We start from the raw sequence: 27,867 nt of genomic DNA on the forward strand, positions 1-27,867 counted from the left end.
ACAAAGCCCGTGCTGGTCCTTCCAGCAGGAAGCAAAAGACTTTATTGGGCTCGCAGCTGCTCACAGCTGCGAGGGGTCCTCGCTGGTTTCCCTGATGCTCGTGTCATCTTTGGCATTGGAAGCACAGGGATTTTCTCACCAACGCTAGGGAGAGAAAAAGAAAGGGTTCAAGTTTCTGTTCCAGTGAGGGCAGCGGAGTGACACTCCCTGCTCCCTTCAGCCCCAGTCCTGTGCAGAGTGCATATGCAGGAGTCCCAAGGCTCTGTGTGGCCTTGCGGGGGCCCCTCGAGTCCCAGCCAGTGACAGGGAATCTACGCAGCGCCAGGCCGAGGCGCTGTGTGAGACCGGGCTGGAGACCTTTGGCCAAGCAGCTACAGAAGGCCAGGGCAAGGGTTCTCGTGAGCCCAGGGGACTCATTGCCCAAGGAAGGGACTGTTGCTAGTGGAATGAAGGCTGTTGCAGGAGAGGCTTACCAAATCAGAAGATCCTCTGCAGAATTTCCAGGGATGTGGACAACTCTGCTCTTGGTCTTGTCTTTCTGCAGGACCTCTTTTCTCTTCACCAGCTGTTTCCTGATGCGCTCAGTCCGCACTGAAAGGCAGCTGCAGCAACAGAGAAAATAAACTCTCAGGTGGGCTCTGAAGGTCCCCACCTCTGGCTGCCCAAAAGCAGGGAGCACAGCCTCCTTCCATTGTGGGTGCGTCACTGTCAGCTGCAGGGGAGCTTTAGGACTTTGGGTCTGCAGGGGGACAGCTGGAGGCAGGGCCTCTCCATGGTCATTCCCTCCGCGAGGCAGCCAGGGGATGGAGAGCCAAAGCCCAGAGCTGAGCAACCCGCATGCTGGATCCCTCGGGCAGCCTGCTGCAGCTCAGCTTTTCCTGGCCTTTTTTGGAAGCTGGCCCACACTTACCTGGCACTTGGTTTGCTCAGAGGAGCTGCCTCAGCCTTCTTCTCCGGCGGGTGAGGGACGAGGACATGCTGCTGTTTCATGTCCACTGGCACCATCTGCAGAGACTTTTTCCATTCCACAAGTGCCATGGAGGATGCACTCTCTGTCTGCAGCCTCTGCATTTCCATCTGCGTCTTCTGCTACAGGGGAAGAAGAAAGAAGGAACATTTTTAGATGGGGGTGCTAACGTGGGAGATGTCCCATGGCAGTGGGGCAGTCGTCCCCTCAGGGTTTCCCCAGGCTCAGGGCAGTTTCCCTGCAGCCTGCTTTCTCTCAGAAAGGCAGCATGAAAGGCCCCAGCCCTCGGCCTCTGAAGCTAAGGGCAAGAACACTTTCACTGCAGTGGGCTTTGGAGGAGCCCTCGCCCTTCAAAATATAAAACAAGGCTCAGAAAGGGCAGATTTTTCTCTTGGAGAGAAGCTTCCTTGCAGAGCTAAGAGGGGAAGAGTGTTCACATGGCCCCCTGAGAGAAGAGAAAGGTTCTTTCTGGAGTGCTTGAAAGCACTTGGCATACCCAGATACTCTCTCCCCCGTTCGTTTTGCCACGAGCCTTGCACTGTGCCCACATGTTCTGTCTCTCCCATTCTTTCTTCAGCTGCTCCTCAACCAACAATGCCTGCAGAGTTTTCTCATCTTCTTGGCGGTACAGGCAGCGTATTTCCTACAGGAGAGAAGGGCATGCAACGATCAGAGAAACATCAAATCTCCACAAAGGCAACCCGTGAAACAACCCGGCAATGGGCACACAGATCCAGTGGCTACCTGTCCTGCTCTCCGTTGACCTTCACAGGCAGGGGCTTGATTTTGGGGCCAGGCTGCAGCACAGTGCTTGCCCTTCCCCTCTTCTGCCATCTTTGAGTTGCTCTCCTGACTTGCTGTTGGCATTCTGCAAGCACACAAGAGGAGGATTTGCTGCTAGAGATTTTGCTCAACAACCAGGTGCCCAGCGAGGAAACAGCAGTTGGTGGGACATGTGTTGGGACCTCTGTAAAGTTCACTAAGTCCCTGAGCCAAGGAAAGCCGCTCAATGACTCAAGGAGAAGAGCCCAGGGGCTGCCTCCTCCAGTTCCCCCCAAGCCTTACCTGGGTGAAGGCACTTTTTCCCCTGCAGCCTGGCCCAGATATGCCTCCCCTTTCATCTTGGAGAGTCTGGATAGAGAGAGACTCTTGGGTGTAAGCAGCTGGCTCTTAATAGGAGGCATCCCTGTAAGGAGGAAACGAGAAGGCTCGTCAGTGCTGCTCCTTGGTGGCCACACAAAGAGGCAGGGAATGAGCCTCCCTGCTGGATCCTGTGCTACTTGTAAAAGGCAGAGCAAGCTGGGAGATGGGTTGGCCTAGAAGGGAGTCTCCTTGGCCACTGGCATTTCACGGGTGGGGATGGGAGTCATCTGCACAGGACATGCTCCTTGGACACTGGTGCTGGGTTGCCCAGTTTGAGCAGGGGTTTGGCCAAGCTGACGTCTTCAGGTAGCTCCCATCCTAAAACCATTCTGTGTTCTGTGAAATCGGCACACTACGAAGCCCGTGCTGGTCCCTCCAGCAGGAAGTAACAGTCTTTATTGGGCTCGCAACTGCTCAGGTGGGGATGGGAGTCCTGGGACTCCCTGCTGCCACTGTACCCCACATTCTACCTTTGGACACATCTCATCCAGAGTGGGGCTTTCAGTAGACAGGAGCTCCAGGAGGCCAGCGTGGAAGAGGCCTGAGCACTGTCGAATGCTACGGGAAGCTCTGGGCTGCCCTGCCATTCTGGTTCCTACGAAGGCCCAGCAGAGCTACTGCCGCAGGGAACTGGGGTCAGAGCAGGGGCCACATCCTGTGCAAAGCGCAGCCTTCCAGCCTCGCCTCTGTACCCCTTGCCCTCAGGAGGACATTCAGAAGGGAAGGGCAGAGAGGTCTCCCAGGGGCTGTCACTCCCAAGAGCCCGCTCTCACATTACCTCTTCTGGTAGACTCTCCCTCCACACTTGCGTCTCCCTTCTTCTCCAAAGCAGAACCCTTGGGTGCTTGGAGAGACCCTTCCCCTGCAGCTCTTCCCCGAGGTATGTAGAGCCCAATCCTGGAAGAAAGACCAAGGCAGTGTGACTCCAGGGCACCATATTCTAGGGCTGTAGGGTGCTAGTCTTGGTGCCAGCGTCTGAGAGGGGCTTGCTGTGGGCTGGGCAGGCAATAGACATTCCCCCAGCCCTAGCTACACAAAGAGAATGACCCCTCGTCCAAAACAAGCAAGAATCGGTGTGAAGTGGAGGAGGAAACAGTGCTTGGAGAAGTCCCCCTCCAGCTCCTCCATGAGCACTGGGCAAGCCCTGGCACTGCTGACCTTCCGGAGAGGAGCTGAAAAGCTGCCAAAACTCTCAGCCGAGGGCTGCAGAAGCAATGCACCCACCTGGGAAAGATGATGACACCTCGAGAAGCTGGGTGTGGGACCATGCTTTTTCTCTCCGATGTGGCCAAATCCGTTGTGCTTAACCTCTGCAGGAGAGACAGTCGTGGGTGAGACCATGGCCAGGAAGGGATGCCCTTGCCAACGAAGGCATCGCGGCTGCTCAGGCAGAAAGCAGCCCGCAGGCAGAGCTTGCAGGGCTTAGTGTTCACCCCTCCTTTACGAGCAGCACAAGCTGCCCAGCAAGTGCCTGCACCCGGCAAATCACTGCCTGGCTTTGTGCAGGGGCCAGACTCCTGTGCCTCATCAGGAGACGCGTCTGACCCAGAAGGAGAAGTCCCTCCCAACGGCCTCTCGGGGCATTTCCCAGGAGCCCTGGGCTGTGCTGGTGCAGTGAGAAACTTACAGTGAGGCGGCATTTCAACAGCTGGCCGTTGCTATTCAGGTTGTGAACAAAGTCGGAGGAAAAGTGCATTTGGACTCTGCTCTTGCGGAAGACCAGACGGCCGATGTCCTTGAAGATGAAATCCACAGCCTGCTTCTTTGCAAGGCTGTAGGAGAGAAAGAGCAGGGTCTCCTGAATGCAGCGCTGCACGGTGTCCCGAGGAATGCCGATGTCCAAGGACAGCCAGGCATAATTCAGGAAAACAAATGGAGGTATTCCTGAGGGAGAGGAAGCAAGGAGAAAATAACTAAGACAGGCCTGCAGAGGAGGGCAGTCCCATTTGGGTAGCTTCTGGGCCCTCCAGCACTGCTACAGAGCTGTCTTGCTGACTGCTCATCTGGAGGAAGAGAATCCCTGAAAGACAGAGCTCCAAGAGCCTGGGGCAGCACAGTCGTGGGGCATCGCTGATGCCATAGAAGCTGATGCCCAGTGTCAGCCTGCACCTGCTGTTGTCCGAACTGCTTAGAGCAGAAGTCAACCACCAACGCAGCCATCAGGGTGCCAACAGGATGGGGAGGGACGTTTCTGGGAGCTGGTGTCTGGAGGGACGTGCAAGGCATTGATGGGCCTTGGCTTGAGAGGAGCTCAGGCCTTTCTCTGGACCTCCTGGAGGAGCTGTGGAACCCCTCCACTGCCCTCCCAGCAGCAGCTGAGCATGCAGCCCAAAGTCCCCGCGCGTGGGAGCCCAGACAATCATCTCTCTTCTTACCAGGAAAAGTTTCTTTCTTGTAAGGGAGCCCATGAACATTGGCAAAGTGCTCCGAAACCTGGAAGACGGGCTTCTTTGCATCAAGGAGCTTAACGCCTGCCATGGGCCGGTCCTGTTTAACAGCAAAGAAGGTGCCCAGCCCAGGTACTGTGACACCCTGAAAAGCAAGAAATCAGGAACACGGGTCAGTATTTCTGGGGCTTCTCCAAGCAAGAAGATGGACCCTCATGCCTTGGCCACTGCTCACGAGAAGGTGCCAGGCAGTGTCACTCTGCAGAACCCTGGAGATGGCCTCAATGTCACGGATTTTCCCAACAAGCAGGGAAAGCCTTGAGTGCCAGCACCAGCGACATGCTGGCCTGCCCACTCTGGCCACGGGCAACACACAAGCACCAGGCAGAATGGACCCCGTCCTTCTGCTGGAGCTGGGCTCTTCTTTTGTGCATATTGCCAGAGCAGCAAGGGGCCCCTGACACCTCTGCAGTTTGCAGGCCACCGCTGGGGTGTTTCTGATGCTTGAGGAGGCGGGCTGTGGGAAAGAGCAGAGTAAGAGGGCAGGATGAGGCTGCCAAGCTCACCTTGTTCAGCGCAAACTGCCTGCGGATGAAGTGGGATACTGCATCCCAAACTTTCACAATCTCTGAAAAGCAAGGGCAAGAGACGTCATACTGCAAGCCAGCTTTCTCGTCCAGCACAGTCCTCGTGGCCAATGGGGCCAGTGTCTATGTCCCCAGACCCTCCCTCTCTCTCCCCACAAGAAACTGCAGCTCAAGTGGGCTGCGCTGCTGCCTGTTCCTCAGGCACCTCCTGTTGGGCTCACCATCGTCCTGGAGGTGCATGAGTGTTGGACACATGAGGCGGCCGTTGCACAGGATGGGAGCACTCCTGGCCTCCATCTCGCTCCGGGCCTCCTCCACTCGTCAGCAGGAATTGTCCCACGCGGGGACGCTGCTTCCCAGTGCCTTTGGCTCCTTTCTGCAAGGCAGCTCCTCAAGATCACAGCGGCAGCCCCAGCAGAGCAGCACCAGCCACTGCCTCCTGAAGGCCTCGCAGCCAAGTGAGGGCAGGTCGCGGCGCACAGGGCTTTTGAGCAGGACGTGGTGTGATGTCACAGACGGCCCCGCTGTTGCCTCATCGCGTGTCACAACAGGGGCTGCAGCCTGCCCTGTCAGGGAGCTGCCTCCCCAAGGAGACTGCTGCACCCTGGAGATTCGGGCAGAGCAGTCCGCAGGCTGTGAGGGTCACTGCAGGGTGCTGGCCCCAGGCCTTGCCCCAGGAGCAGGAAAGGAGGCTGCAACTTCTCTTAGCACTGTCCAGGACTTTTCCTTGGGCTGAACCTTCCCACGTCATCCAGCTATAGGTGCAGGGAGCACCGTCCCCTTCCACTTTCTGTGCGTGACCCTCAGCTCTGGTGATTTTTTAGCCAGCAGGGTGACCACTGGAGTTAGAGCCTCTTCGTTTTCATTCCTTCTCTGAAGCAGCCAGTGGGTGGATGGCCAAAGACTGCACTAGAGTGTTGGGGAATACTGTGACTCCAAATGTGTAATAACGCAAGTGCATTTTAAAAGAGGTCAGTCAGAATCTTTATTAACACTGATCACACTGCAAAGATTTGGGCAGCATTTCTCTCTCCTCTTCTGCTTTTTCTTCCAAGTGGTTGCAGCTACCCACTATAAATAAAACAAATGAAATAAAGGAAAGTGGTGAGGAAAATGTAATGTTACATAGCCAGGTGTGCATTCTCGTGAAAAATGGGCTCCAGACAGTTCTTTCTATATTAATGAGGCCAAGTGCCCACACCAGGCTCAGACTCTTTAGGTAGCTTGTTAACTGCCACAGACCACAACGTGGAGTGATGGCACTTGGTGGAGCCTGCAGAACTGGCACACCCAGTATGGTCTTAGCAAAAGCTGTACATACCCGCCTGAGAACTTTTGCAGGACATGCTAGGAGCAACAAGCAGATTAGGTGACAAAACACCAAAAATCCTGTTTTGAGAAAGCTTAACTCTGGAGAAGAGCAAGCTCTCAGGGAGACATAAATGAAGGACTGGTGTCTACCCGAGGCCTCAGTCCAAAGCACCGCGTTGCATGGAAATGAGGAAGACGATTGGTGGAGTCAGGACTGCTGTAACAATGTGACTGTGTATGTTCACACAGCATTTTGTTGCAAATTTTATATGAACTGCTGAATATTTTAATGGTGACCTCTCACTTCCCTAATGGCAGAGGGGTCACACAATCGTGAAACAAACTTCAGTAGAACCTTTGTAAATCTGCTCTTGGGTCCATGGTCCCTCTTCTGTCACACGTCCCGAGTCACTGTTGTGACACTGCCTCTCCGTATTCCACAGGCTCCTAATCCATACAGAATGTACCCTAACAATATTTTGCTTAGAATTTGGAACCTCAACTCAAATGCTATTAATGTATGAACAACCGTCCGCTTTGAGGAAAGCAAAAGTATACAAATTATTTATAAAGTAAAATTATTTATAAAGTAAAAGGCTGCCTTCTATGGCTTTCCCCCCCCAGCCTCATTTGGGAGAAGGCTCTTTTTCCCCAGCAGCCTGGCCCAGCTGTGCCTCCCCTGTCACCCTGGAGAGTCTGGCTGGAGAGAGACTCTGGTGTGTGAGCAGCCGGCTCTTAATAGCAGGAGGCATCCCTGTAAAGAGAATACGACAAGGCTAGTCAGAGCTGCTTCTTGGTGGCCACAAAAATTCTTCACAAAGAGGGTGGTGAGGATTGACATCCCACACAGAGTCTCCAGCCGAGAGAGGAGCCATTTCTCCTTCTTATGGTGCTGCTTCTGCAGTGAGAGGGGCTTTGCTGGGCTCCCCCACAGGGCCTCCAGCCAAGGAAGAGGCTGAGGAAGTACAGTCTACAGTCTTTGCTCTGGGAGGAGGCACCCTGTGACAGAGAGAATATGGATGAGCTGCACACTTCCTCAGGAGAGGCCTGTGAGGAGGACGCTGAAGCTGCTGCTTCAGAGAGAATGGCTTATTTGGCATCCCACACAGGGCCTACATCCAAGGGAGAAGCCTCTTCTCTTTCTCGTGGTGCTGCTTCTGCACTGTAGACAGTACATTGCTTCTTTCTTATTTCTTTTCAAGATTTAAAAAAAATAAAAGCAAATTCTAGAATTTTCTTTCCACACCTGAGAAATGTGTTCATCAGATTTGTGTCAATATGGAAAAATGCTAGGGCCGCATGGTATGATGAATGTGACCTTCTGTCTTACATACCCTTGTATAACCACAAGTCTAAGAAGAACAGAGTGGTTAATGTATATAGATCTTGTATCTTGCAAAGGAATGGTCCAGCAATTCGTGTCAATAGGGGATAAGAGAACAAAGGGGTTTCAGAATAACTGCTAACTATGATGACTGTTGCTTAGGATACTACACAAGTCTCTGATATCTGGCCAAGAGATTAAGGAGAAGGGGAAAGCCAAAGGACAACTAAAAGACAAAGTTTGCATGGGACGCTGCGCAAGTCTGACATCCGGCCAAGATGGACAAAGGAGAAGGACAAGAAAAAAACCCTGGGAGGAAGACTAAGAGCCTTCAGCACGAGAGACCCCCAGAGACCCCCAGAGACACCACTGGAGACTGATACACATGCTCCAGTAGGAGGGCTTGGATTCCGGAAACTAATTATAATAACCCTTTTTTTTCTAGAAGTAATAATGAATATGTATTAGCCTGGTAGCATAAAAATCAGCTGCTTGATGTAACTGGTGTGCGTCTTGCTGGAGCAGAGACTCCTGGCGCACCCAGCGCTGTTTGCTTGCCTCTGTTCTTTTAATAAATTGTAAACTTTAATTGCAGTCCTATTTGGGACTCAGTCACCAGACATTTACAAATAAGACATACAGTATTACCACTCCAGTTCATATCCCTCCAGCAGCTGCAAAATTCACCCAGGTAACCTTGTCACAACTGGGAGAGGCCCGCTTACCCTTCTCCTGCTTCTTCTACAGTCATTAGCAGGTACATCCTGGCTCCCAATACTAGGACGCAGCGGTGACCTTGGATTTGCTCAGTCTGCTCCCAAGATTGCTAGCGGCCACCCTATCGGTCAGCAAATCCCCTCTGACCATTCTGTCGATCAGCCTGTAGGGTACCCTCCTCCCTTACAGGGACTATGCCGTACGCCAGACATCTCAGCAAGGTTTATTGGTGGCCCCGGCCAAGAGCAGGTGCCCCCTATGACTTACTGGCCCCCTTTGTTAAACATACCGCTTGTCTGCAGCTTCAGGAGGTCATGGTCTGCTCCCACAGGGAGCGGCTGGGAGCGGAGGCTCCTCTGAGGAAAATACCCAGGGCGCGCCTAGGGGCGTCCGATCCCGCAGCCGAGCAGAGTGTCTCCTGGCTGGCTTGACAAACTGACTTGCAGAAAACAGACTCCACAACCTGTAAAGTTGTAAAGTAGGTATGTTTATTCGGTGCTGTGCACACACGCCAGATGCAAGGGGGATAGCTCCACCTCACTTGCACACCAACAGTTACTGGCAGCATGCTTATAGTAGTGGGACAAATACATATTCAATTAATTTCCTGTAAGTCTCTTGTATGTTCATCAGGTCTCCGAAGAATCATTAGTGTAGGTTCCATATGCGTACTGGCCACATCACGCATGGTCTCTGAGGTGTCCTGAGGGACAAGTGTGTGCTCTGCAACACAGAGGGGAGCTTCCCCTGCAACTCCTCCATGAGGTATGTGGAGCCCAATCATGGAAGCAAAACTAAGGCAGTGTGACTCCAGGGCACCGCTTTCAATGCTGTAGAGCGCTGGTCTTGGTGCCATCCGAGAGGGGTTTGCTGTGGGCTGGGAAGGGAAGAGCCATTCCCCCAGCCCATGGTTTTTCCAGGCTGTGGAAAACTGTGCTTGGACTTTGCTCTTGCGGAGGAGCATGTCCTGGTGTCCAAGGACAGGCAGGCATAATTCAGGACACCAACTGAAGGTACACCTAAGGGAAAAGCAGCAAGGAGCTTCTGAGTAACTAAGACTGGCCTGCAGAGGAGGGCAGTCACGTATGGGCATCTGTTGGGTCCACCAGCACTGTGAAAGAGCTGGCTGGCTGATGGCTCCTGTGGAAAGAAGGAAATGCCTAAAAGGCAGAGCTCCAAGAGGCTGGTGCAGCACAATCATGGTGTGTCACTGATGCCACAGCATCTGATGCCCTGCTGCTGCCCTACACCTGCAGCTGTGCCAGCTGCCAAGAGCAGAAGGCAATCCCTAACACTGTTTTGCAATCTGCAAGCACACAAGTGGAGGATTTGGTGGCAAAAGCTGTTGCTTATTAACCAGACACCCAGCAAGGAACAAGGCATGAGATGGACCTGTGTCAGAACACCTGTGGAGTTCACCCAGACTCTGTGCCCAAAGAAAGCATTGCTGCTGGTCGTTGGCCTTGTTGCCGCATTTTAGCCATCGCCTTTGACATGGCTTCAGACACAACAGACAGTGCTGTGTCCTGCAGCGCCGTAAAAGAGTCGGTGGGGCTGTGTGGGGCAGGGTGCCGGCTCTTCTTCAAATGCCGGGGCACTGCTGTGGGGAGAGTTGGAGTTCTGTGGCCTGTGGTCCTGGGACCTCTGCCTGATGGAGCAAGCCTTGCCTTGCTCTCGGCTACAGCATTTCTTATGACTGTGGAGACGAAGGACCGTACTGAGTACTCCACATCCTCAGCAGGGGCCACAGGGCTGTGTGGGACACGTTCCCACCTCTCTGCCCTCACTGCCCTCTCCCTCTCAGCAGAGACGCATGGAAGAGGTGGCAGAAGCTCTCGGTGGCTGAGGGCCTCTGTACCCAATGCCTTTGCTCTTCCTCTGGCAGAAGTTGCAGAGGCTGCTGCTTGCAGAGGGGGCAGCTTGCAAGTGGCCTTTTCAGATGATGATGTCTCTGCTTTAGGCACTTGCTTGAGAGTCGCTGCCAGCCTTGGGAAAGCCGGCACGGCTGGCAGCTGGATTCTCTCGGCCCCCCGCAACCCACGGTGTGGCAGTTTCTTCTCCATCTGCAAGAGAAGGCGAGGAGAAAGTCCAAGTTATTTGGGCCATTTCTGCCATTTCCCTCCACGTCCCCCCTAGAAGTGCTGCTGTGAGCTGCCCTGCAGCGGCCCCCGGCACGCCCTGGCAGCTGCCCACGCAGAGCGGGGCTCAGCCTGCCAGGGTAATGCCCTGCCTGTCTCCTCCTGCGAGTGCTGCCTGCTCATCGCAGGCTGCCAGGGCTGCCAAAGATGTTCGACCGAACCCTCCTGGGGCTCCCGACTCCGTGTGGCAGCTGCCAGTGTGACGCACGCTCTCTGGGCACGACCGCACCGGCAGCCTGTCCGCATGGAGGGACGGTGGAGGCAGCTCCTGGCTGCGCACAGCCAGGTTGAATTAGGCCACGCTGCTCTTTGTGCCTCTGGGCACAGAACTGCCAGGGCCACGTGGGCTTTGGCTGTCCTGGGGGTGGGCTCTTCTTGGAGAAGCCCCAGGTTTGGGAATAATTGTGTCCAGGTCGGAGGGGCTCGGGGCCAGCTGGCCGACTCGCTCCAGCACCGTTCTCCTCATCCTGGTGCTCTCGGTGCCATCCCGTCACACTGCTGTCCCTATCTCGCTCCCTGAGCCTCCCAGCAGCAGCTGAGCATGCAGCCCAAAGTCCCCGCGCGTGGGGGTCCTGCAAGTTATCTCCTTTCTTACCAGGAAAAGTTTCTTTCTTTTCAGGGAGTCCATAAATATCGGCAAAGCCCCTGGGACTCCAAGAACCAGATCAAACCAACCTTATGGTTCGGACTGTGACCAAGGGCTCAGAGAAAAGGAGCACTGTTCTTAAAAGGACAAGATAAAAAATGTCAAACATGCAAGGCCTCCAGATAACAGGAGCCCCTCAGGCCCGGAGAACTGGACCAAACCAACCTTATGGCCCAGATTATGACCAAGGCCTCAGAGAGCATGCGCAAGGAGACGAGGTGAAAAGTTCAACCCTGGTGAAGACATCTCACTTCATCCTCACGACCCTCAGTGCCCACCACCAGAAGGCACCGCGCAAGCGCAGAGGGAATGGAAAGCGCAGCTTATGGAAATGACTTCTTGGAACTAATTTTAATACTAAGCGGGGACAGGTTATGAATATGTATAGGCATACTGCGAAACCTCATGCATATGTAAATCTCTACTGCATATAACCAAAGCAAGTTGCCGTGTTAGGGGCGCACGACTTTGGTGGGACTACCCCCCGTGCCGCCCAGTGCTGCATAAACATACCTACTTTACAATCTTACTGCTTGTGGAGTCAGCTTTACGAGAGTCAATCTTACCTGTTCTGGTAGACTCTCCCTCCATCGTTGTGTCTCCCTTCTTTTCCAAAGCAAAACCCTTGGGTGCTTGGAGAGGCTCTTCTCCCTGCAGCTCTTCCATGAGGTATGTAGAGCCCAATCCTGGAAGAAAGACCAAGGCAGTGTGACTCCAGAGCACCACATTCTAGGGCTGTAGGGTGCTGGTCTTGGTGCCAGCATCCGAGAGGGGCTTGCTGTGGGCTGGGCAGGCAACAGACATTCCCCCAGCCCTAGCTACACAAAGAGAATGACCCCTCGTCCAAAACAAGCAAGAATCGGTGTGGAGTGGAGGAGGAAACAGTGCTTGGAGAAGTCTCCCTCCAGCTCCTCCCTGAGCACTGGGCAAGCCCTGGCACTGCTGACCTTCCGGAGAGGAGCTGAAAAGCTGCCAAAACGCTCAGCCGAGGGCTGCAGAAGCAACGCGCCCACGTGGAAAAGATGAGGACACCTCCAGAAGCTGGATGTGGGACTATGCTTTTTCTCTCCCATGTGGCCAAATCTGTTGTGCCTAGCCTCTGCAGGAGAGACAGTCGTGGCTGAGACCATGGCCAGGAAGGGATGCCCTTGCCAACGGAGGCATCGCGGCTGCTCAGGCAGAAAGCAGCCCGCAGGCAGAGTTTGCAGGCATTAGTGTTCACCCCTCCTTTACGAGCAGCACAAGCTGCCCAGCAAGTGCCTGCACCCGGCAAATCACTGCCTGGCTTTGTGCAGGGGCCAGACTCCTGTGCCTCATCAGGAGACGCGTCTGACCCAGAAGGACAAGGCCCTCCCAATGCAGCACTGCAATGTGCCCTTGTGTCCAAGGACAGCCAGGCATAATTCAGGAAAACAAATCGAATTACACCTTACAGAAAAGAAGCAAGGAGCAAAGTAACTACACAGGCCTGCAGAGGAGGGCAGTCACATTTGCGTAGCTGCTGGGCCCTCCAGCACTGATGCCCTGCTGCTGCTCTGCACCTGCAGCTGTGCCAGATGCCAAGAGGAGAAGTCAACCACCAACGCAGCCATCAGGGTGCCAACAGCATGGAGAGGGACATTTCCGGCAGCTGCTGCCTGCCAGAAGGTGCAAAGCATTGGCAGGTTTTGGCTTCTGAGGTACTCAGGCTTTTCTCTGGATCTCCTGGAGGAGCTGTGTAACCCCTGCACTGCCTTCCCAGCAGCAGCTGAGCATGCAGCCCACATCCTTGCACATTGGAGCTCTGACATTCATCTCTCTTCTTACCCGGAAAAGTTTCTTTCTTGTAAGGGAGCCCATGAATACTGGCAAAGGTCTCTGAAACCTGGAAGATGGGCTTCTGTACATCAAGGAGCTCAAAGCCCACCATGGGGAGCTCCTCTTTAATCATGAAGAAGGCACTGAAGAAGGCACAATAATTGTCAAAATGTCACATCTCCAGAAGCATTTCCCTTCTAACAACCCAGGTAGGCGGACCACACCGGCTACCTTACAGAGGAGGATTTGCTGCAAGAGATTTTGCTCACCTGCTGGGTGCCCAGGCAGGAAACTGCCGTCAGTGGGACATGCGTCAGGCCCATTGTGGAGTTCACCAAGTCCCTGCGTGCAAGGAAAGCTTCTCGATGACTCAAGGGGAAGAGCTCTGGGGATGCCTTCTATGGCTTTCCCCCAGCCTCATTTGGGAGAAGGCTCTTTTTCCCCAGCAGCCTGGCCCAGCTGTGCCTCCCCTGTCGCCCTGGAGTCTGGCTGGAGAGCGACTCTGGGGTGTGAGCAGCTGGCTCTTAATAGCAGGAGGCATCCCTGACAGGAGGAAAAGAGAAGGCTAGTCAGAGCTGCTCCTTGGTGGCCACAAAACTTCTTCACACAGAGGGTGGTGAGGCACTGGAACAGCTTGCCCAGAGAAGCCGTGGATGCCCCATCCCTGGAGGTCTTCAAGACCTGTTTGGATGAGGCACTGGGCTACTTGCTCTAGTGAATGGCATCCCTGCCCATGGCAAGGGGCGGGAGGGAATAGAAGATCTTTAACATCAATTGCAACCCAAGCCATTCTGTGATTCTCTGGAAAGGTTCAAGATTCTGCTCCAGTGAGGAGAGCTGAGTGACACTCCCTGCTCCCTTCAGGGAGAAGGGTGCCAGTGAGAGCCCAGAGGCCTCACTGAACAAGGGGCTGTGGAAAGAAGGCTGTTGCAGCAGAGGACTACCAGAGCGGGAGCTCCTCCACAGTCTTCCCGGGGCTGTCCACAGCTCTGCTCTTGGTCCTGCCTTCCTGCAGGGCCTCCTTCCTCTTCCCCAGCTGTTTCCTAACACGCCAACTCGGCCTCCCCTGGTCCCAGGACAAGTGGGCACAGCTCCCTTCCACACGAGGTGTGTGACTGTCAGCTGCAGGGGAGCTTCAGGACTTTGGGTCTGCAGGGGGACAGCTGGAGGCAGGGCATCTCCATGGTCATTGCCTGACCCCGAAGCAGCCAGGGGATGGAGAGCCAAAGCCCAGAGCTGAGCGACCCGCATGCTGGATCCCTCGGGCAGCCTGCTGCAGCTCAGCTTTCCCTGGCCTTTGTGGGAGCTGGCCCACACTTGCTTGGCATTGATTTCCTCACAGGATCTGCCTCAGTGTCCTCCTCTGGGGGGTGAGGGATGAGGACATGCTGCTGCTTCATAGGCACTGCTGCCATCTGCAGAGACTTCGATTTCAGGTCCACAAGTGTGTTCTGTGGGGTGGCAGCTCTGGGAAAGAGCAGAGGAAGAGGGCAGCATGAGGCTGCAAAGCCCACCTTGTTCAGTGCGAACTGCCTGCGCATGAAGTGGGATACTGCATCCCAAATTCTCCCCGTCCTTGCAAATCAAACCCACAATATCCCCTTCAGCCGTGCCCTGGGGATGGCAACAAGGCCGCCAATGCCACGCTGCGGGCTGGCACGGCCCGCTCATCCCACGCTGACAAGCCCAACGTGCGGCCGCCAAGCAGGCGCCAGCTGCCAGAGGCTGCAGGAAGGTTCCAGAAGCAGCGGCAGCAGCCCGCGCAGGGGCAGCCGCGAGTGCAGGAGCCGCTCCTGGGCTCTGGGCTCAGCGGCAGACGCCTGCCCCTGCAGGGGACGAGGCCCACCCAGAGCCTGCCCAGCGGCATGGGCCTGCCCAGACATCCTGGGGGGAAGCCCTGGCCGCAACAAGTGAGCGGGGGGGATGCAGAAGCCCCTCACAAATGCTGACGAAAAACAGGGCCCTCAAAGTGAGAGGCCATGTCACTTACCATGACAGCCCCGGAATGCGGAGAAAAGCGGCACTGCTCGCTCCAGACAGCACAAAGTTTCCTTCAGCACAAAGAAGAAGAAAGGCCTCTTGGCTCTAGATGCCGCCCGACACCACTGACAGCCGTGCTGGGGACAGCCCAAGGCCTCAGCCAGCTTGTGGCGCGGGGGGCAGGCAGAACTGCCAAATGGCTGCCAGGGCTGTCAGAGGGTGGGGCTGGAGCCGCCCTGTCAGGGAGCAGCTTTTCTCTCTCTCTCCCTGCACTCAGGGAGCACTTTCCTGTAGATCCCCTTTCCTGTAGGGCCACAGCTGAGCCGAGCATGCCAGCACTGAGAAGGAAACTCTCTCCTTTCAGTCCCATACAATCCTCGAGAGTGCCCCAGGGGGTGTGCAAGGTGATCCATTTGGGTGTGGGAAGGAAATGCTAGAACTGCCATTTGTTTATTCATGAAATCTCGAAAGGGAATAAGGAAGAAGGAATGCTTCACGAGTGTTTAATATAGAGCTTGTGCCTGGCACCCTCCCTCAGTGTCTCCATGTGTCAGATGGCCACGTCGCACGTGGTCTGTGAGGGACGAGCGTGTGCCCCACAACACGGAGGTTTTCTCCGTGGCACCCTCACTCGGTCACAAGCTTTCAGCATTATGTGACGTAGCAGATTACATGGGCCGGGTTCAGTAGACTTCAGGATGATGTGCTTAAAAGGGATTTGAGGAAATCAGTTCAAAGGATGCCTATAGATTGGGATCTCTAAGGCCAAAGGCAGCAATTCAGCAAGAGGTATTCCACCCAAGTGGAATTGACAGCAACTTGCATCGAGGCTGCCTGATGAGGGATCAAAGTCCCCGAAAGTTTTAGGAGGAGAGAATGAAAATTGTGAGAGCATGTGAGAGAAAGAGAGCTCTTCACTTTCTTGTATGAGTGATGTGACAAAAAAAATCAACTTGTCCTTCAGTTTTGTGCTGTGCAGATTTAAAGTCCCTGGGATAGTGTTTGGCCCTGCTGGCTTTCCTTCCTTTCTCCCAAGTTTCAAACTCTCTCTCTCTCTCTGTTTTTTGGCAATGTGCAGACCCAAGAGGTCATGGAAAAGCCGTTTCCCAAAAAGAGGCTCTTAACTCCAAAGCTCCCTTGGCAGCAGTACCAGCAGGGAAGGAAGACTTGTTGCTAATTCTGGGCTGAGTGAGGAGTGAGGGCAGGTGCTTGATGCTTTTTTTTTTTATTTCCTGGGACCAAAGGGAAGGTTGCAGTGAGCCGTTACCTTGGAAGTTCCACCCTGGAAGGATCAAGAGCTCCCAGCTCTTCCCAGCTCTCCAGGCACAGGCAGGATCTGATGCTGGATCCTAAGGGCACCTGGCTTTCAGCAAGGGAGAATCAGCAGCCTCAGCTAGGAGGCCTTCGTGGCTGTCTTGGCAGGCCACGAGTGGTGCTACTTGAACTGTTTAACAGTCCCACAAAAATTGTGAGGTGGATTATTGAGGGAACAGAGCATCTCTCCTATGAAGAGAGGCTGGGAGAGATGGGACTGTTTAGCCTGGAGAAGAGAAAGCTCAGGGGGGGATCAGTGGATAACTGCATGCCTGCGGGCAGGGTGCAAAGGCAATGGAGCCAGGCTCATTTCAGTGGAGCCCAATGACAGGACAGGAGGCGATGGGCACAGAAGCAAACACAGTGGCTTCCATCTGAACCTCAGGATCCATTTCTGTAGTGTGTGGGTGAGCGAGTCCTCTCACGGGTTCTCCAGTGAGGCTGTAGAGTCTCCCTCCTCAAGGGGAGACACTTGAAAGCCATCTCCACAGGACATGCTCCTTGGACACTGGTGCTGGGTAGCAATGTTTGAGCAGGGGGTTGGCCAAGCTGACCTCTTCAGGTACCTTCCAACCTCAACCATTCTGTGTTTCTGTGAAATCAGAACACTACAAAGCCCGTGCTGGTCCTTCCAGCAGGAAGCAAAAGACTTTATTGGGCTCGCAGCTGCTCACAGCTGCGAGGGGTCCTCGCTGGTTTCCCTGATGCTCGTGTCATCTTTGGCATTGGAAGCACAGGGATTTTCTCACCAACGCTAGGGAGAGAAAAAGAAAGGGTTCAAGTTTCTGTTCCAGTGAGGGCAGCGGAGTGACACTCCCTGCTCCCTTCAGCCCCAGTCCTGTGCAGAGTGCATATGCAGGAGTCCCAAGGCTCTGTGTGGCCTTGCGGGGGCCCCTCGAGTCCCAGCCAGTGACAGGGAATCTACGCAGCGCCAGGCCGAGGCGCTGTGTGAGACCGGGCTGGAGACCTTTGGCCAAGCAGCTACAGAAGGCCAGGGCAAGGGTTCTCGTGAGCCCAGGGGACTCATTGCCCAAGGAAGGGACTGTTGCTAGTGGAATGAAGGCTGTTGCAGGAGAGGCTTACCAAATCAGAAGATCCTCTGCAGAATTTCCAGGGATGTGGACAACTCTGCTCTTGGTCTTGTCTTTCTGCAGGACCTCTTTTCTCTTCACCAGCTGTTTCCTGATGCGCTCAGTCCGCACTGAAAGGCAGCTGCAGCAACAGAGAAAATAAACTCTCAGGTGGGCTCTGAAGGTCCCCACCTCTGGCTGCCCAAAAGCAGGGAGCACAGCCTCCTTCCATTGTGGGTGCGTCACTGTCAGCTGCAGGGGAGCTTTAGGACTTTGGGTCTGCAGGGGGACAGCTGGAGGCAGGGCCTCTCCATGGTCATTCCCTCCGCGAGGCAGCCAGGGGATGGAGAGCCAAAGCCCAGAGCTGAGCAACCCGCATGCTGGATCCCTCGGGCAGCCTGCTGCAGCTCAGCTTTTCCTGGCCTTTTTTGGAAGCTGGCCCACACTTACCTGGCACTTGGTTTGCTCAGAGGAGCTGCCTCAGCCTTCTTCTCCGGCGGGTGAGGGACGAGGACATGCTGCTGTTTCATGTCCACTGGCACCATCTGCAGAGACTTTTTCCATTCCACAAGTGCCATGGAGGATGCACTCTCTGTCTGCAGCCTCTGCATTTCCATCTGCGTCTTCTGCTACAGGGGAAGAAGAAAGAAGGAACATTTTTAGATGGGGGTGCTAACGTGGGAGATGTCCCATGGCAGTGGGGCAGTCATCCCCTCAGGGTTTCCCCAGGCTCAGGGCAGTTTCCCTGCAGCCTGCTTTCTCTCAGAAAGGCAGCATGAAAGGCCCCAGCCCTCGGCCTCTGAAGCTAAGGGCAAGAACACTTTCACTGCAGTGGGCTTTGGAGGAGCCCTCGCCCTTCAAAATATAAAACAAGGCTCAGAAAGGGCAGATTTTTCTCTTGGAGAGAAGCTTCCTTGCAGAGCTAAGAGGGGAAGAGTGTTCACATGGCCCCCTGAGAGAAGAGAAAGGTTCTTTCTGGAGTGCTTGAAAGCACTTGGCATACCCAGATACTCTCTCCCCCGTTCGTTTTGCCACGAGCCTTGCACTGTGCCCACATGTTCTGTCTCTCCCATTCTTTCTTCAGCTGCTCCTCAACCAACAATGCCTGCAGAGTTTTCTCATCTTCTTGGCGGTACAGGCAGCGTATTTCCTACAGGAGAGAAGGGCATGCAACGATCAGAGAAACATCAAATCTCCACAAAGGCAACCCGTGAAACAACCCGGCAATGGGCACACAGATCCAGTGGCTACCTGTCCTGCTCTCCGTTGACCTTCACAGGCAGGGGCTTGATTTTGGGGCCAGGCTGCAGCACAGTGCTTGCCCTTCCCCTCTTCTGCCATCTTTGAGTTGCTCTCCTGACTTGCTGTTGGCATTCTGCAAGCACACAAGAGGAGGATTTGCTGCTAGAGATTTTGCTCAACAACCAGGTGCCCAGCGAGGAAACAGCAGTTGGTGGGACATGTGTTGGGACCTCTGTAAAGTTCACTAAGTCCCTGAGCCAAGGAAAGCCGCTCAATGACTCAAGGAGAAGAGCCCAGGGGCTGCCTCCTCCAGTTCCCCCCAAGCCTTACCTGGGTGAAGGCACTTTTTCCCCTGCAGCCTGGCCCAGATATGCCTCCCCTTTCATCTTGGAGAGTCTGGATAGAGAGAGACTCTTGGGTGTAAGCAGCTGGCTCTTAATAGGAGGCATCCCTGTAAGGAGGAAACGAGAAGGCTCGTCAGTGCTGCTCCTTGGTGGCCACACAAAGAGGCAGGGAATGAGCCTCCCTGCTGGATCCTGTGCTACTTGTAAAAGGCAGAGCAAGCTGGGAGATGGGTTGGCCTAGAAGGGAGTCTCCTTGGCCACTGGCATTTCACGGGTGGGGATGGGAGTCATCTGCACAGGACATGCTCCTTGGACACTGGTGCTGGGTTGCCCAGTTTGAGCAGGGGTTTGGCCAAGCTGACGTCTTCAGGTAGCTCCCATCCTAAAACCATTCTGTGTTCTGTGAAATCGGCACACTACGAAGCCCGTGCTGGTCCCTCCAGCAGGAAGTAACAGTCTTTATTGGGCTCGCAACTGCTCAGGTGGGGATGGGAGTCCTGGGACTCCCTGCTGCCACTGTACCCCACATTCTACCTTTGGACACATCTCATCCAGAGTGGGGCTTTCAGTAGACAGGAGCTCCAGGAGGCCAGCGTGGAAGAGGCCTGAGCACTGTCGAATGCTACGGGAAGCTCTGGGCTGCCCTGCCATTCTGGTTCCTACGAAGGCCCAGCAGAGCTACTGCCGCAGGGAACTGGGGTCAGAGCAGGGGCCACATCCTGTGCAAAGCGCAGCCTTCCAGCCTCGCCTCTGTACCCCTTGCCCTCAGGAGGACATTCAGAAGGGAAGGGCAGAGAGGTCTCCCAGGGGCTGTCACTCCCAAGAGCCCGCTCTCACATTACCTCTTCTGGTAGACTCTCCCTCCACACTTGCGTCTCCCTTCTTCTCCAAAGCAGAACCCTTGGGTGCTTGGAGAGACCCTTCCCCTGCAGCTCTTCCCCGAGGTATGTAGAGCCCAATCCTGGAAGAAAGACCAAGGCAGTGTGACTCCAGGGCACCATATTCTAGGGCTGTAGGGTGCTAGTCTTGGTGCCAGCGTCTGAGAGGGGCTTGCTGTGGGCTGGGCAGGCAATAGACATTCCCCCAGCCCTAGCTACACAAAGAGAATGACCCCTCGTCCAAAACAAGCAAGAATCGGTGTGAAGTGGAGGAGGAAACAGTGCTTGGAGAAGTCCCCCTCCAGCTCCTCCATGAGCACTGGGCAAGCCCTGGCACTGCTGACCTTCCGGAGAGGAGCTGAAAAGCTGCCAAAACTCTCAGCCGAGGGCTGCAGAAGCAATGCACCCACCTGGGAAAGATGATGACACCTCGAGAAGCTGGGTGTGGGACCATGCTTTTTCTCTCCGATGTGGCCAAATCCGTTGTGCTTAACCTCTGCAGGAGAGACAGTCGTGGGTGAGACCATGGCCAGGAAGGGATGCCCTTGCCAACGAAGGCATCGCGGCTGCTCAGGCAGAAAGCAGCCCGCAGGCAGAGCTTGCAGGGCTTAGTGTTCACCCCTCCTTTACGAGCAGCACAAGCTGCCCAGCAAGTGCCTGCACCCGGCAAATCACTGCCTGGCTTTGTGCAGGGGCCAGACTCCTGTGCCTCATCAGGAGACGCGTCTGACCCAGAAGGAGAAGTCCCTCCCAACGGCCTCTCGGGGCATTTCCCAGGAGCCCTGGGCTGTGCTGGTGCAGTGAGAAACTTACAGTGAGGCGGCATTTCAACAGCTGGCCGTTGCTATTCAGGTTGTGAACAAAGTCGGAGGAAAAGTGCATTTGGACTCTGCTCTTGCGGAAGACCAGACGGCCGATGTCCTTGAAGATGAAATCCACAGCCTGCTTCTTTGCAAGGCTGTAGGAGAGAAAGAGCAGGGTCTCCTGAATGCAGCGCTGCACGGTGTCCCGAGGAATGCCGATGTCCAAGGACAGCCAGGCATAATTCAGGAAAACAAATGGAGGTATTCCTGAGGGAGAGGAAGCAAGGAGAAAATAACTAAGACAGGCCTGCAGAGGAGGGCAGTCCCATTTGGGTAGCTTCTGGGCCCTCCAGCACTGCTACAGAGCTGTCTTGCTGACTGCTCATCTGGAGGAAGAGAATCCCTGAAAGACAGAGCTCCAAGAGCCTGGGGCAGCACAGTCGTGGGGCATCGCTGATGCCATAGAAGCTGATGCCCAGTGTCAGCCTGCACCTGCTGTTGTCCGAACTGCTTAGAGCAGAAGTCAACCACCAACGCAGCCATCAGGGTGCCAACAGGATGGGGAGGGACGTTTCTGGGAGCTGGTGTCTGGAGGGACGTGCAAGGCATTGATGGGCCTTGGCTTGAGAGGAGCTCAGGCCTTTCTCTGGACCTCCTGGAGGAGCTGTGGAACCCCTCCACTGCCCTCCCAGCAGCAGCTGAGCATGCAGCCCAAAGTCCCCGCGCGTGGGAGCCCAGACAATCATCTCTCTTCTTACCAGGAAAAGTTTCTTTCTTGTAAGGGAGCCCATGAACATTGGCAAAGTGCTCCGAAACCTGGAAGACGGGCTTCTTTGCATCAAGGAGCTTAACGCCTGCCATGGGCCGGTCCTGTTTAACAGCAAAGAAGGTGCCCAGCCCAGGTACTGTGACACCCTGAAAAGCAAGAAATCAGGAACACGGGTCAGTATTTCTGGGGCTTCTCCAAGCAAGAAGATGGACCCTCATGCCTTGGCCACTGCTCACGAGAAGGTGCCAGGCAGTGTCACTCTGCAGAACCCTGGAGATGGCCTCAATGTCACGGATTTTCCCAACAAGCAGGGAAAGCCTTGAGTGCCAGCACCAGCGACATGCTGGCCTGCCCACTCTGGCCACGGGCAACACACAAGCACCAGGCAGAATGGACCCCGTCCTTCTGCTGGAGCTGGGCTCTTCTTTTGTGCATATTGCCAGAGCAGCAAGGGGCCCCTGACACCTCTGCAGTTTGCAGGCCACCGCTGGGGTGTTTCTGATGCTTGAGGAGGCGGGCTGTGGGAAAGAGCAGAGTAAGAGGGCAGGATGAGGCTGCCAAGCTCACCTTGTTCAGCGCAAACTGCCTGCGGATGAAGTGGGATACTGCATCCCAAACTTTCACAATCTCTGAAAAGCAAGGGCAAGAGACGTCATACTGCAAGCCAGCTTTCTCGTCCAGCACAGTCCTCGTGGCCAATGGGGCCAGTGTCTATGTCCCCAGACCCTCCCTCTCTCTCCCCACAAGAAACTGCAGCTCAAGTGGGCTGCGCTGCTGCCTGTTCCTCAGGCACCTCCTGTTGGGCTCACCATCGTCCTGGAGGTGCATGAGTGTTGGACACATGAGGCGGCCGTTGCACAGGATGGGAGCACTCCTGGCCTCCATCTCGCTCCGGGCCTCCTCCACTCGTCAGCAGGAATTGTCCCACGCGGGGACGCTGCTTCCCAGTGCCTTTGGCTCCTTTCTGCAAGGCAGCTCCTCAAGATCACAGCGGCAGCCCCAGCAGAGCAGCACCAGCCACTGCCTCCTGAAGGCCTCGCAGCCAAGTGAGGGCAGGTCGCGGCGCACAGGGCTTTTGAGCAGGACGTGGTGTGATGTCACAGACGGCCCCGCTGTTGCCTCATCGCGTGTCACAACAGGGGCTGCAGCCTGCCCTGTCAGGGAGCTGCCTCCCCAAGGAGACTGCTGCACCCTGGAGATTCGGGCAGAGCAGTCCGCAGGCTGTGAGGGTCACTGCAGGGTACTGGCCCCAGGCCTTGCCCCAGGAGCAGGAAAGGAGGCTGCAACTTCTCTTAGCACTGTCCAGGACTTTTCCTTGGGCTGAACCTTCCCACGTCATCCAGCTATAGGTGCAGGGAGCACCGTCCCCTTCCACTTTCTGTGCGTGACCCTCAGCTCTGGTGATTTTTTAGCCAGCAGGGTGACCACTGGAGTTAGAGCCTCTTCGTTTTCATTCCTTCTCTGAAGCAGCCAGTGGGTGGATGGCCAAAGACTGCACTAGAGTGTTGGGGAATACTGTGACTCCAAATGTGTAATAACGCAAGTGCATTTTAAAAGAGGTCAGTCAGAATCTTTATTAACACTGATCACACTGCAAAGATTTGGGCAGCATTTCTCTCTCCTCTTCTGCTTTTTCTTCCAAGTGGTTGCAGCTACCCACTATAAATAAAACAAATGAAATAAAGGAAAGTGGTGAGGAAAATGTAATGTTACATAGCCAGGTGTGCATTCTCGTGAAAAATGGGCTCCAGACAGTTCTTTCTATATTAATGAGGCCAAGTGCCCACACCAGGCTCAGACTCTTTAGGTAGCTTGTTAACTGCCACAGACCACAACGTGGAGTGATGGCACTTGGTGGAGCCTGCAGAACTGGCACACCCAGTATGGTCTTAGCAAAAGCTGTACATACCCGCCTGAGAACTTTTGCAGGACATGCTAGGAGCAACAAGCAGATTAGGTGACAAAACACCAAAAATCCTGTTTTGAGAAAGCTTAACTCTGGAGAAGAGCAAGCTCTCAGGGAGACATAAATGAAGGACTGGTGTCTACCCGAGGCCTCAGTCCAAAGCACCGCGTTGCATGGAAATGAGGAAGACGATTGGTGGAGTCAGGACTGCTGTAACAATGTGACTGTGTATGTTCACACAGCATTTTGTTGCAAATTTTATATGAACTGCTGAATATTTTAATGGTGACCTCTCACTTCCCTAATGGCAGAGGGGTCACACAATCGTGAAACAAACTTCAGTAGAACCTTTGTAAATCTGCTCTTGGGTCCATGGTCCCTCTTCTGTCACACGTCCCGAGTCACTGTTGTGACACTGCCTCTCCGTATTCCACAGGCTCCTAATCCATACAGAATGTACCCTAACAATATTTTGCTTAGAATTTGGAACCTCAACTCAAATGCTATTAATGTATGAACAACCGTCCGCTTTGAGGAAAGCAAAAGTATACAAATTATTTATAAAGTAAAATTATTTATAAAGTAAAAGGCTGCCTTCTATGGCTTTCCCCCCCCAGCCTCATTTGGGAGAAGGCTCTTTTTCCCCAGCAGCCTGGCCCAGCTGTGCCTCCCCTGTCACCCTGGAGAGTCTGGCTGGAGAGAGACTCTGGTGTGTGAGCAGCCGGCTCTTAATAGCAGGAGGCATCCCTGTAAAGAGAATACGACAAGGCTAGTCAGAGCTGCTCCTTGGTGGCCACAAAAATTCTTCACAAAGAGGGTGGTGAGGATTGACATCCCACACAGAGTCTCCAGCCGAGAGAGGAGCCATTTCTCCTTCTTATGGTGCTGCTTCTGCAGTGAGAGGGGCTTTGCTGGGCTCCCCCACAGGGCCTCCAGCCAAGGAAGAGGCTGAGGAAGTACAGTCTACAGTCTTTGCTCTGGGAGGAGGCACCCTGTGACAGAGAGAATATGGATGAGCTGCACACTTCCTCAGGAGAGGCCTGTGAGGAGGACGCTGAAGCTGCTGCTTCAGAGAGAATGGCTTATTTGGCATCCCACACAGGGCCTACATCCAAGGGAGAAGCCTCTTCTCTTTCTCGTGGTGCTGCTTCTGCACTGTAGACAGTACATTGCTTCTTTCTTATTTCTTTTCAAGATTTAAAAAAAATAAAAGCAAATTCTAGAATTTTCTTTCCACACCTGAGAAATGTGTTCATCAGATTTGTGTCAATATGGAAAAATGCTAGGGCCGCATGGTATGATGAATGTGACCTTCTGTCTTACATACCCTTGTATAACCACAAGTCTAAGAAGAACAGAGTGGTTAATGTATATAGATCTTGTATCTTGCAAAGGAATGGTCCAGCAATTCGTGTCAATAGGGGATAAGAGAACAAAGGGGTTTCAGAATAACTGCTAACTATGATGACTGTTGCTTAGGATACTACACAAGTCTCTGATATCTGGCCAAGAGATTAAGGAGAAGGGGAAAGCCAAAGGACAACTAAAAGACAAAGTTTGCATGGGACGCTGCGCAAGTCTGACATCCGGCCAAGATGGACAAAGGAGAAGGACAAGAAAAAAACCCTGGGAGGAAGACTAAGAGCCTTCAGCACGAGAGACCCCCAGAGACCCCCAGAGACACCACTGGAGACTGATACACATGCTCCAGTAGGAGGGCTTGGATTCCGGAAACTAATTATAATAACCCTTTTTTTTCTAGAAGTAATAATGAATATGTATTAGCCTGGTAGCATAAAAATCAGCTGCTTGATGTAACTGGTGTGCGTCTTGCTGGAGCAGAGACTCCTGGCGCACCCAGCGCTGTTTGCTTGCCTCTGTTCTTTTAATAAATTGTAAACTTTAATTGCAGTCCTATTTGGGACTCAGTCACCAGACATTTACAAATAAGACATACAGTATTACCACTCCAGTTCATATCCCTCCAGCAGCTGCAAAATTCACCCAGGTAACCTTGTCACAACTGGGAGAGGCCCGCTTACCCTTCTCCTGCTTCTTCTACAGTCATTAGCAGGTACATCCTGGCTCCCAATACTAGGACGCAGCGGTGACCTTGGATTTGCTCAGTCTGCTCCCAAGATTGCTAGCGGCCACCCTATCGGTCAGCAAATCCCCTCTGACCATTCTGTCGATCAGCCTGTAGGGTACCCTCCTCCCTTACAGGGACTATGCCGTACGCCAGACATCTCAGCAAGGTTTATTGGTGGCCCCGGCCAAGAGCAGGTGCCCCCTATGACTTACTGGCCCCCTTTGTTAAACATACCGCTTGTCTGCAGCTTCAGGAGGTCATGGTCTGCTCCCACAGGGAGCGGCTGGGAGCGGAGGCTCCTCTGAGGAAAATACCCAGGGCGCGCCTAGGGGCGTCCGATCCCGCAGCCGAGCAGAGTGTCTCCTGGCTGGCTTGACAAACTGACTTGCAGAAAACAGACTCCACAACCTGTAAAGTTGTAAAGTAGGTATGTTTATTCGGTGCTGTGCACACACGCCAGATGCAAGGGGGATAGCTCCACCTCACTTGCACACCAACAGTTACTGGCAGCATGCTTATAGTAGTGGGACAAATACATATTCAATTAATTTCCTGTAAGTCTCTTGTATGTTCATCAGGTCTCCGAAGAATCATTAGTGTAGGTTCCATATGCGTACTGGCCACATCACGCATGGTCTCTGAGGTGTCCTGAGGGACAAGTGTGTGCTCTGCAACACAGAGGGGAGCTTCCCCTGCAACTCCTCCATGAGGTATGTGGAGCCCAATCATGGAAGCAAAACTAAGGCAGTGTGACTCCAGGGCACCGCTTTCAATGCTGTAGAGCGCTGGTCTTGGTGCCATCCGAGAGGGGTTTGCTGTGGGCTGGGAAGGGAAGAGCCATTCCCCCAGCCCATGGTTTTTCCAGGCTGTGGAAAACTGTGCTTGGACTTTGCTCTTGCGGAGGAGCATGTCCTGGTGTCCAAGGACAGGCAGGCATAATTCAGGACACCAACTGAAGGTACACCTAAGGGAAAAGCAGCAAGGAGCTTCTGAGTAACTAAGACTGGCCTGCAGAGGAGGGCAGTCACGTATGGGCATCTGTTGGGTCCACCAGCACTGTGAAAGAGCTGGCTGGCTGATGGCTCCTGTGGAAAGAAGGAAATGCCTAAAAGGCAGAGCTCCAAGAGGCTGGTGCAGCACAATCATGGTGTGTCACTGATGCCACAGCATCTGATGCCCTGCTGCTGCCCTACACCTGCAGCTGTGCCAGCTGCCAAGAGCAGAAGGCAATCCCTAACACTGTTTTGCAATCTGCAAGCACACAAGTGGAGGATTTGGTGGCAAAAGCTGTTGCTTATTAACCAGACACCCAGCAAGGAACAAGGCATGAGATGGACCTGTGTCAGAACACCTGTGGAGTTCACCCAGACTCTGTGCCCAAAGAAAGCTGCTCGCTGACTCACGGACAAGAGCCCAGGGGCTGCATCCTCCAGCTCCCTCTCAGCCTCACCTGGGAAAAGGCTCTTTACTCTGCCTTCCCCCAGTCCCAGGAGCTGGGAGCACAGCCTCCTTCCGTTGTGGATGCGTGACTGTCAGCTGCAGGGGAGCTTTAGGATTGTGGATCTGCAGAGGGAAGCCTGGAGGCAGGGCCTCTGCATGGTCATTGCCTCCCCGAGGCAGCTAGGTCAGGGACAAAGCCCAGAGCTGAGCAACCCGCATGCTGGATCCCTCGGGCAGCCTGCTGCAGCTCAGCTTTTCCCAGCCTTTGTGGGAGCTGGCCAACACTTCCTTGGCACTTGATTTGCACATGGAGCTGGTACAGCCTTCTCGGGGGAGTGAGGGATGAGGACATGCTGCTGATTCATGTCCACTGGTACCATCTGCAGAGACTTTTTCAGTTCCACAAGTGCCATGGAGGATGCACTCTCTGTCTGCAGCCTCTGCATTTCCATCTGCGTCTTCTGCTACAGGAAAGCAGAAACAAGGAACGTTTTCAGGTGGAGGTGCTAATGTGGGAGCTGTCCCATGGCAGTGGGGCAGTCGTCCCCTCAGGGTTTCCCCAGGCTCAGGGCAGTTTCCCTGCAGCCTGCTTTCTCTCAGAAAGGCAGCATGAAAGGCCTCAGCCCACAGCCTCTGAAGCTAAGGGCAAGAACACTTCCAGGGCAGCGGGCTTTGCAGGAGCCCTCATCCTTCACGAAGGAAAACAAGGCTCAGAAAGGGCAGGTTTTTCTCTTGGAGAGAAGATTCCTGGTAGAGCTCAAAGGGGAAGAGTGCGCACATGGTCCCCTGAGAGAAGAGAAAGGTTCCTTCTGGAGTGCTTGAAAGCACTTGGCATAAACAGATACTCTCACAGAACCACAGAATCACAGAATTTCTAGGTTGAAAGAGACCTCAAGATCATTGAGTCCAACCTCTGACCTAACCCTAAAAGTCCTCCACTAAACCATATCCCTAAGCTCTACATCTAAATGTCTTTTAAAGACCTCCAGGGATGGGGACTCAACCACTTCCCTGG

General features: G+C 54.2%; 1 protein-coding gene across 4 annotated transcripts; it reads right to left on the minus strand.

Annotated features, from left to right (window-relative positions):
• Positions 1-13: 13 nt before the first annotated feature.
• Positions 14-27,867, minus strand: LOC119716481 (uncharacterized). 4 transcript variants are annotated; one of them, XR_011806569.1, is made up of 16 exons: positions 25,647-27,867; positions 22,227-23,076; positions 21,985-22,046; positions 21,407-21,563; positions 20,659-20,915; positions 20,256-20,341; positions 19,810-19,928; positions 18,954-19,074; positions 18,633-18,756; positions 18,385-18,531; positions 17,832-18,010; positions 17,395-17,523; positions 15,008-17,065; positions 13,287-13,560; positions 11,787-11,906; positions 8,903-10,499 (listed from the first exon to the last, which is right to left on the minus strand). XR_011806569.1 is itself a non-coding variant. In XM_038177250.2 (12 exons), the coding sequence occupies exons 1-12, from the start codon at positions 5,379-5,381 to the stop codon at positions 42-44; spliced, it is 1,560 nt and encodes a 519-aa protein (XP_038033178.1). In that variant the 5' UTR covers positions 5,382-7,163; the 3' UTR covers positions 14-41. The 4 variants fall into 4 exon arrangements, 2 of the variants coding, with proteins under 2 accessions (XP_038033178.1, XP_038033180.1); XR_011806570.1 differs by lacking the exon at positions 25,647-27,867 and having other exon boundaries at positions 22,227-24,354; XM_038177250.2 differs by lacking the exons at positions 8,903-10,499; positions 11,787-11,906; positions 13,287-13,560; ... (11 more) ...; positions 22,227-23,076; positions 25,647-27,867 and adding exons at positions 14-144; positions 474-602; positions 911-1,089; ... (7 more) ...; positions 5,064-5,125; positions 5,306-7,163.

The sequence above is a fragment of the Anas platyrhynchos genome, chromosome 1 (genome assembly GCF_047663525.1).
Source record: "Anas platyrhynchos isolate ZD024472 breed Pekin duck chromosome 1, IASCAAS_PekinDuck_T2T, whole genome shotgun sequence".
In the NCBI taxonomy this organism is placed as follows: domain Eukaryota; kingdom Metazoa; phylum Chordata; class Aves; order Anseriformes; family Anatidae; genus Anas; species Anas platyrhynchos.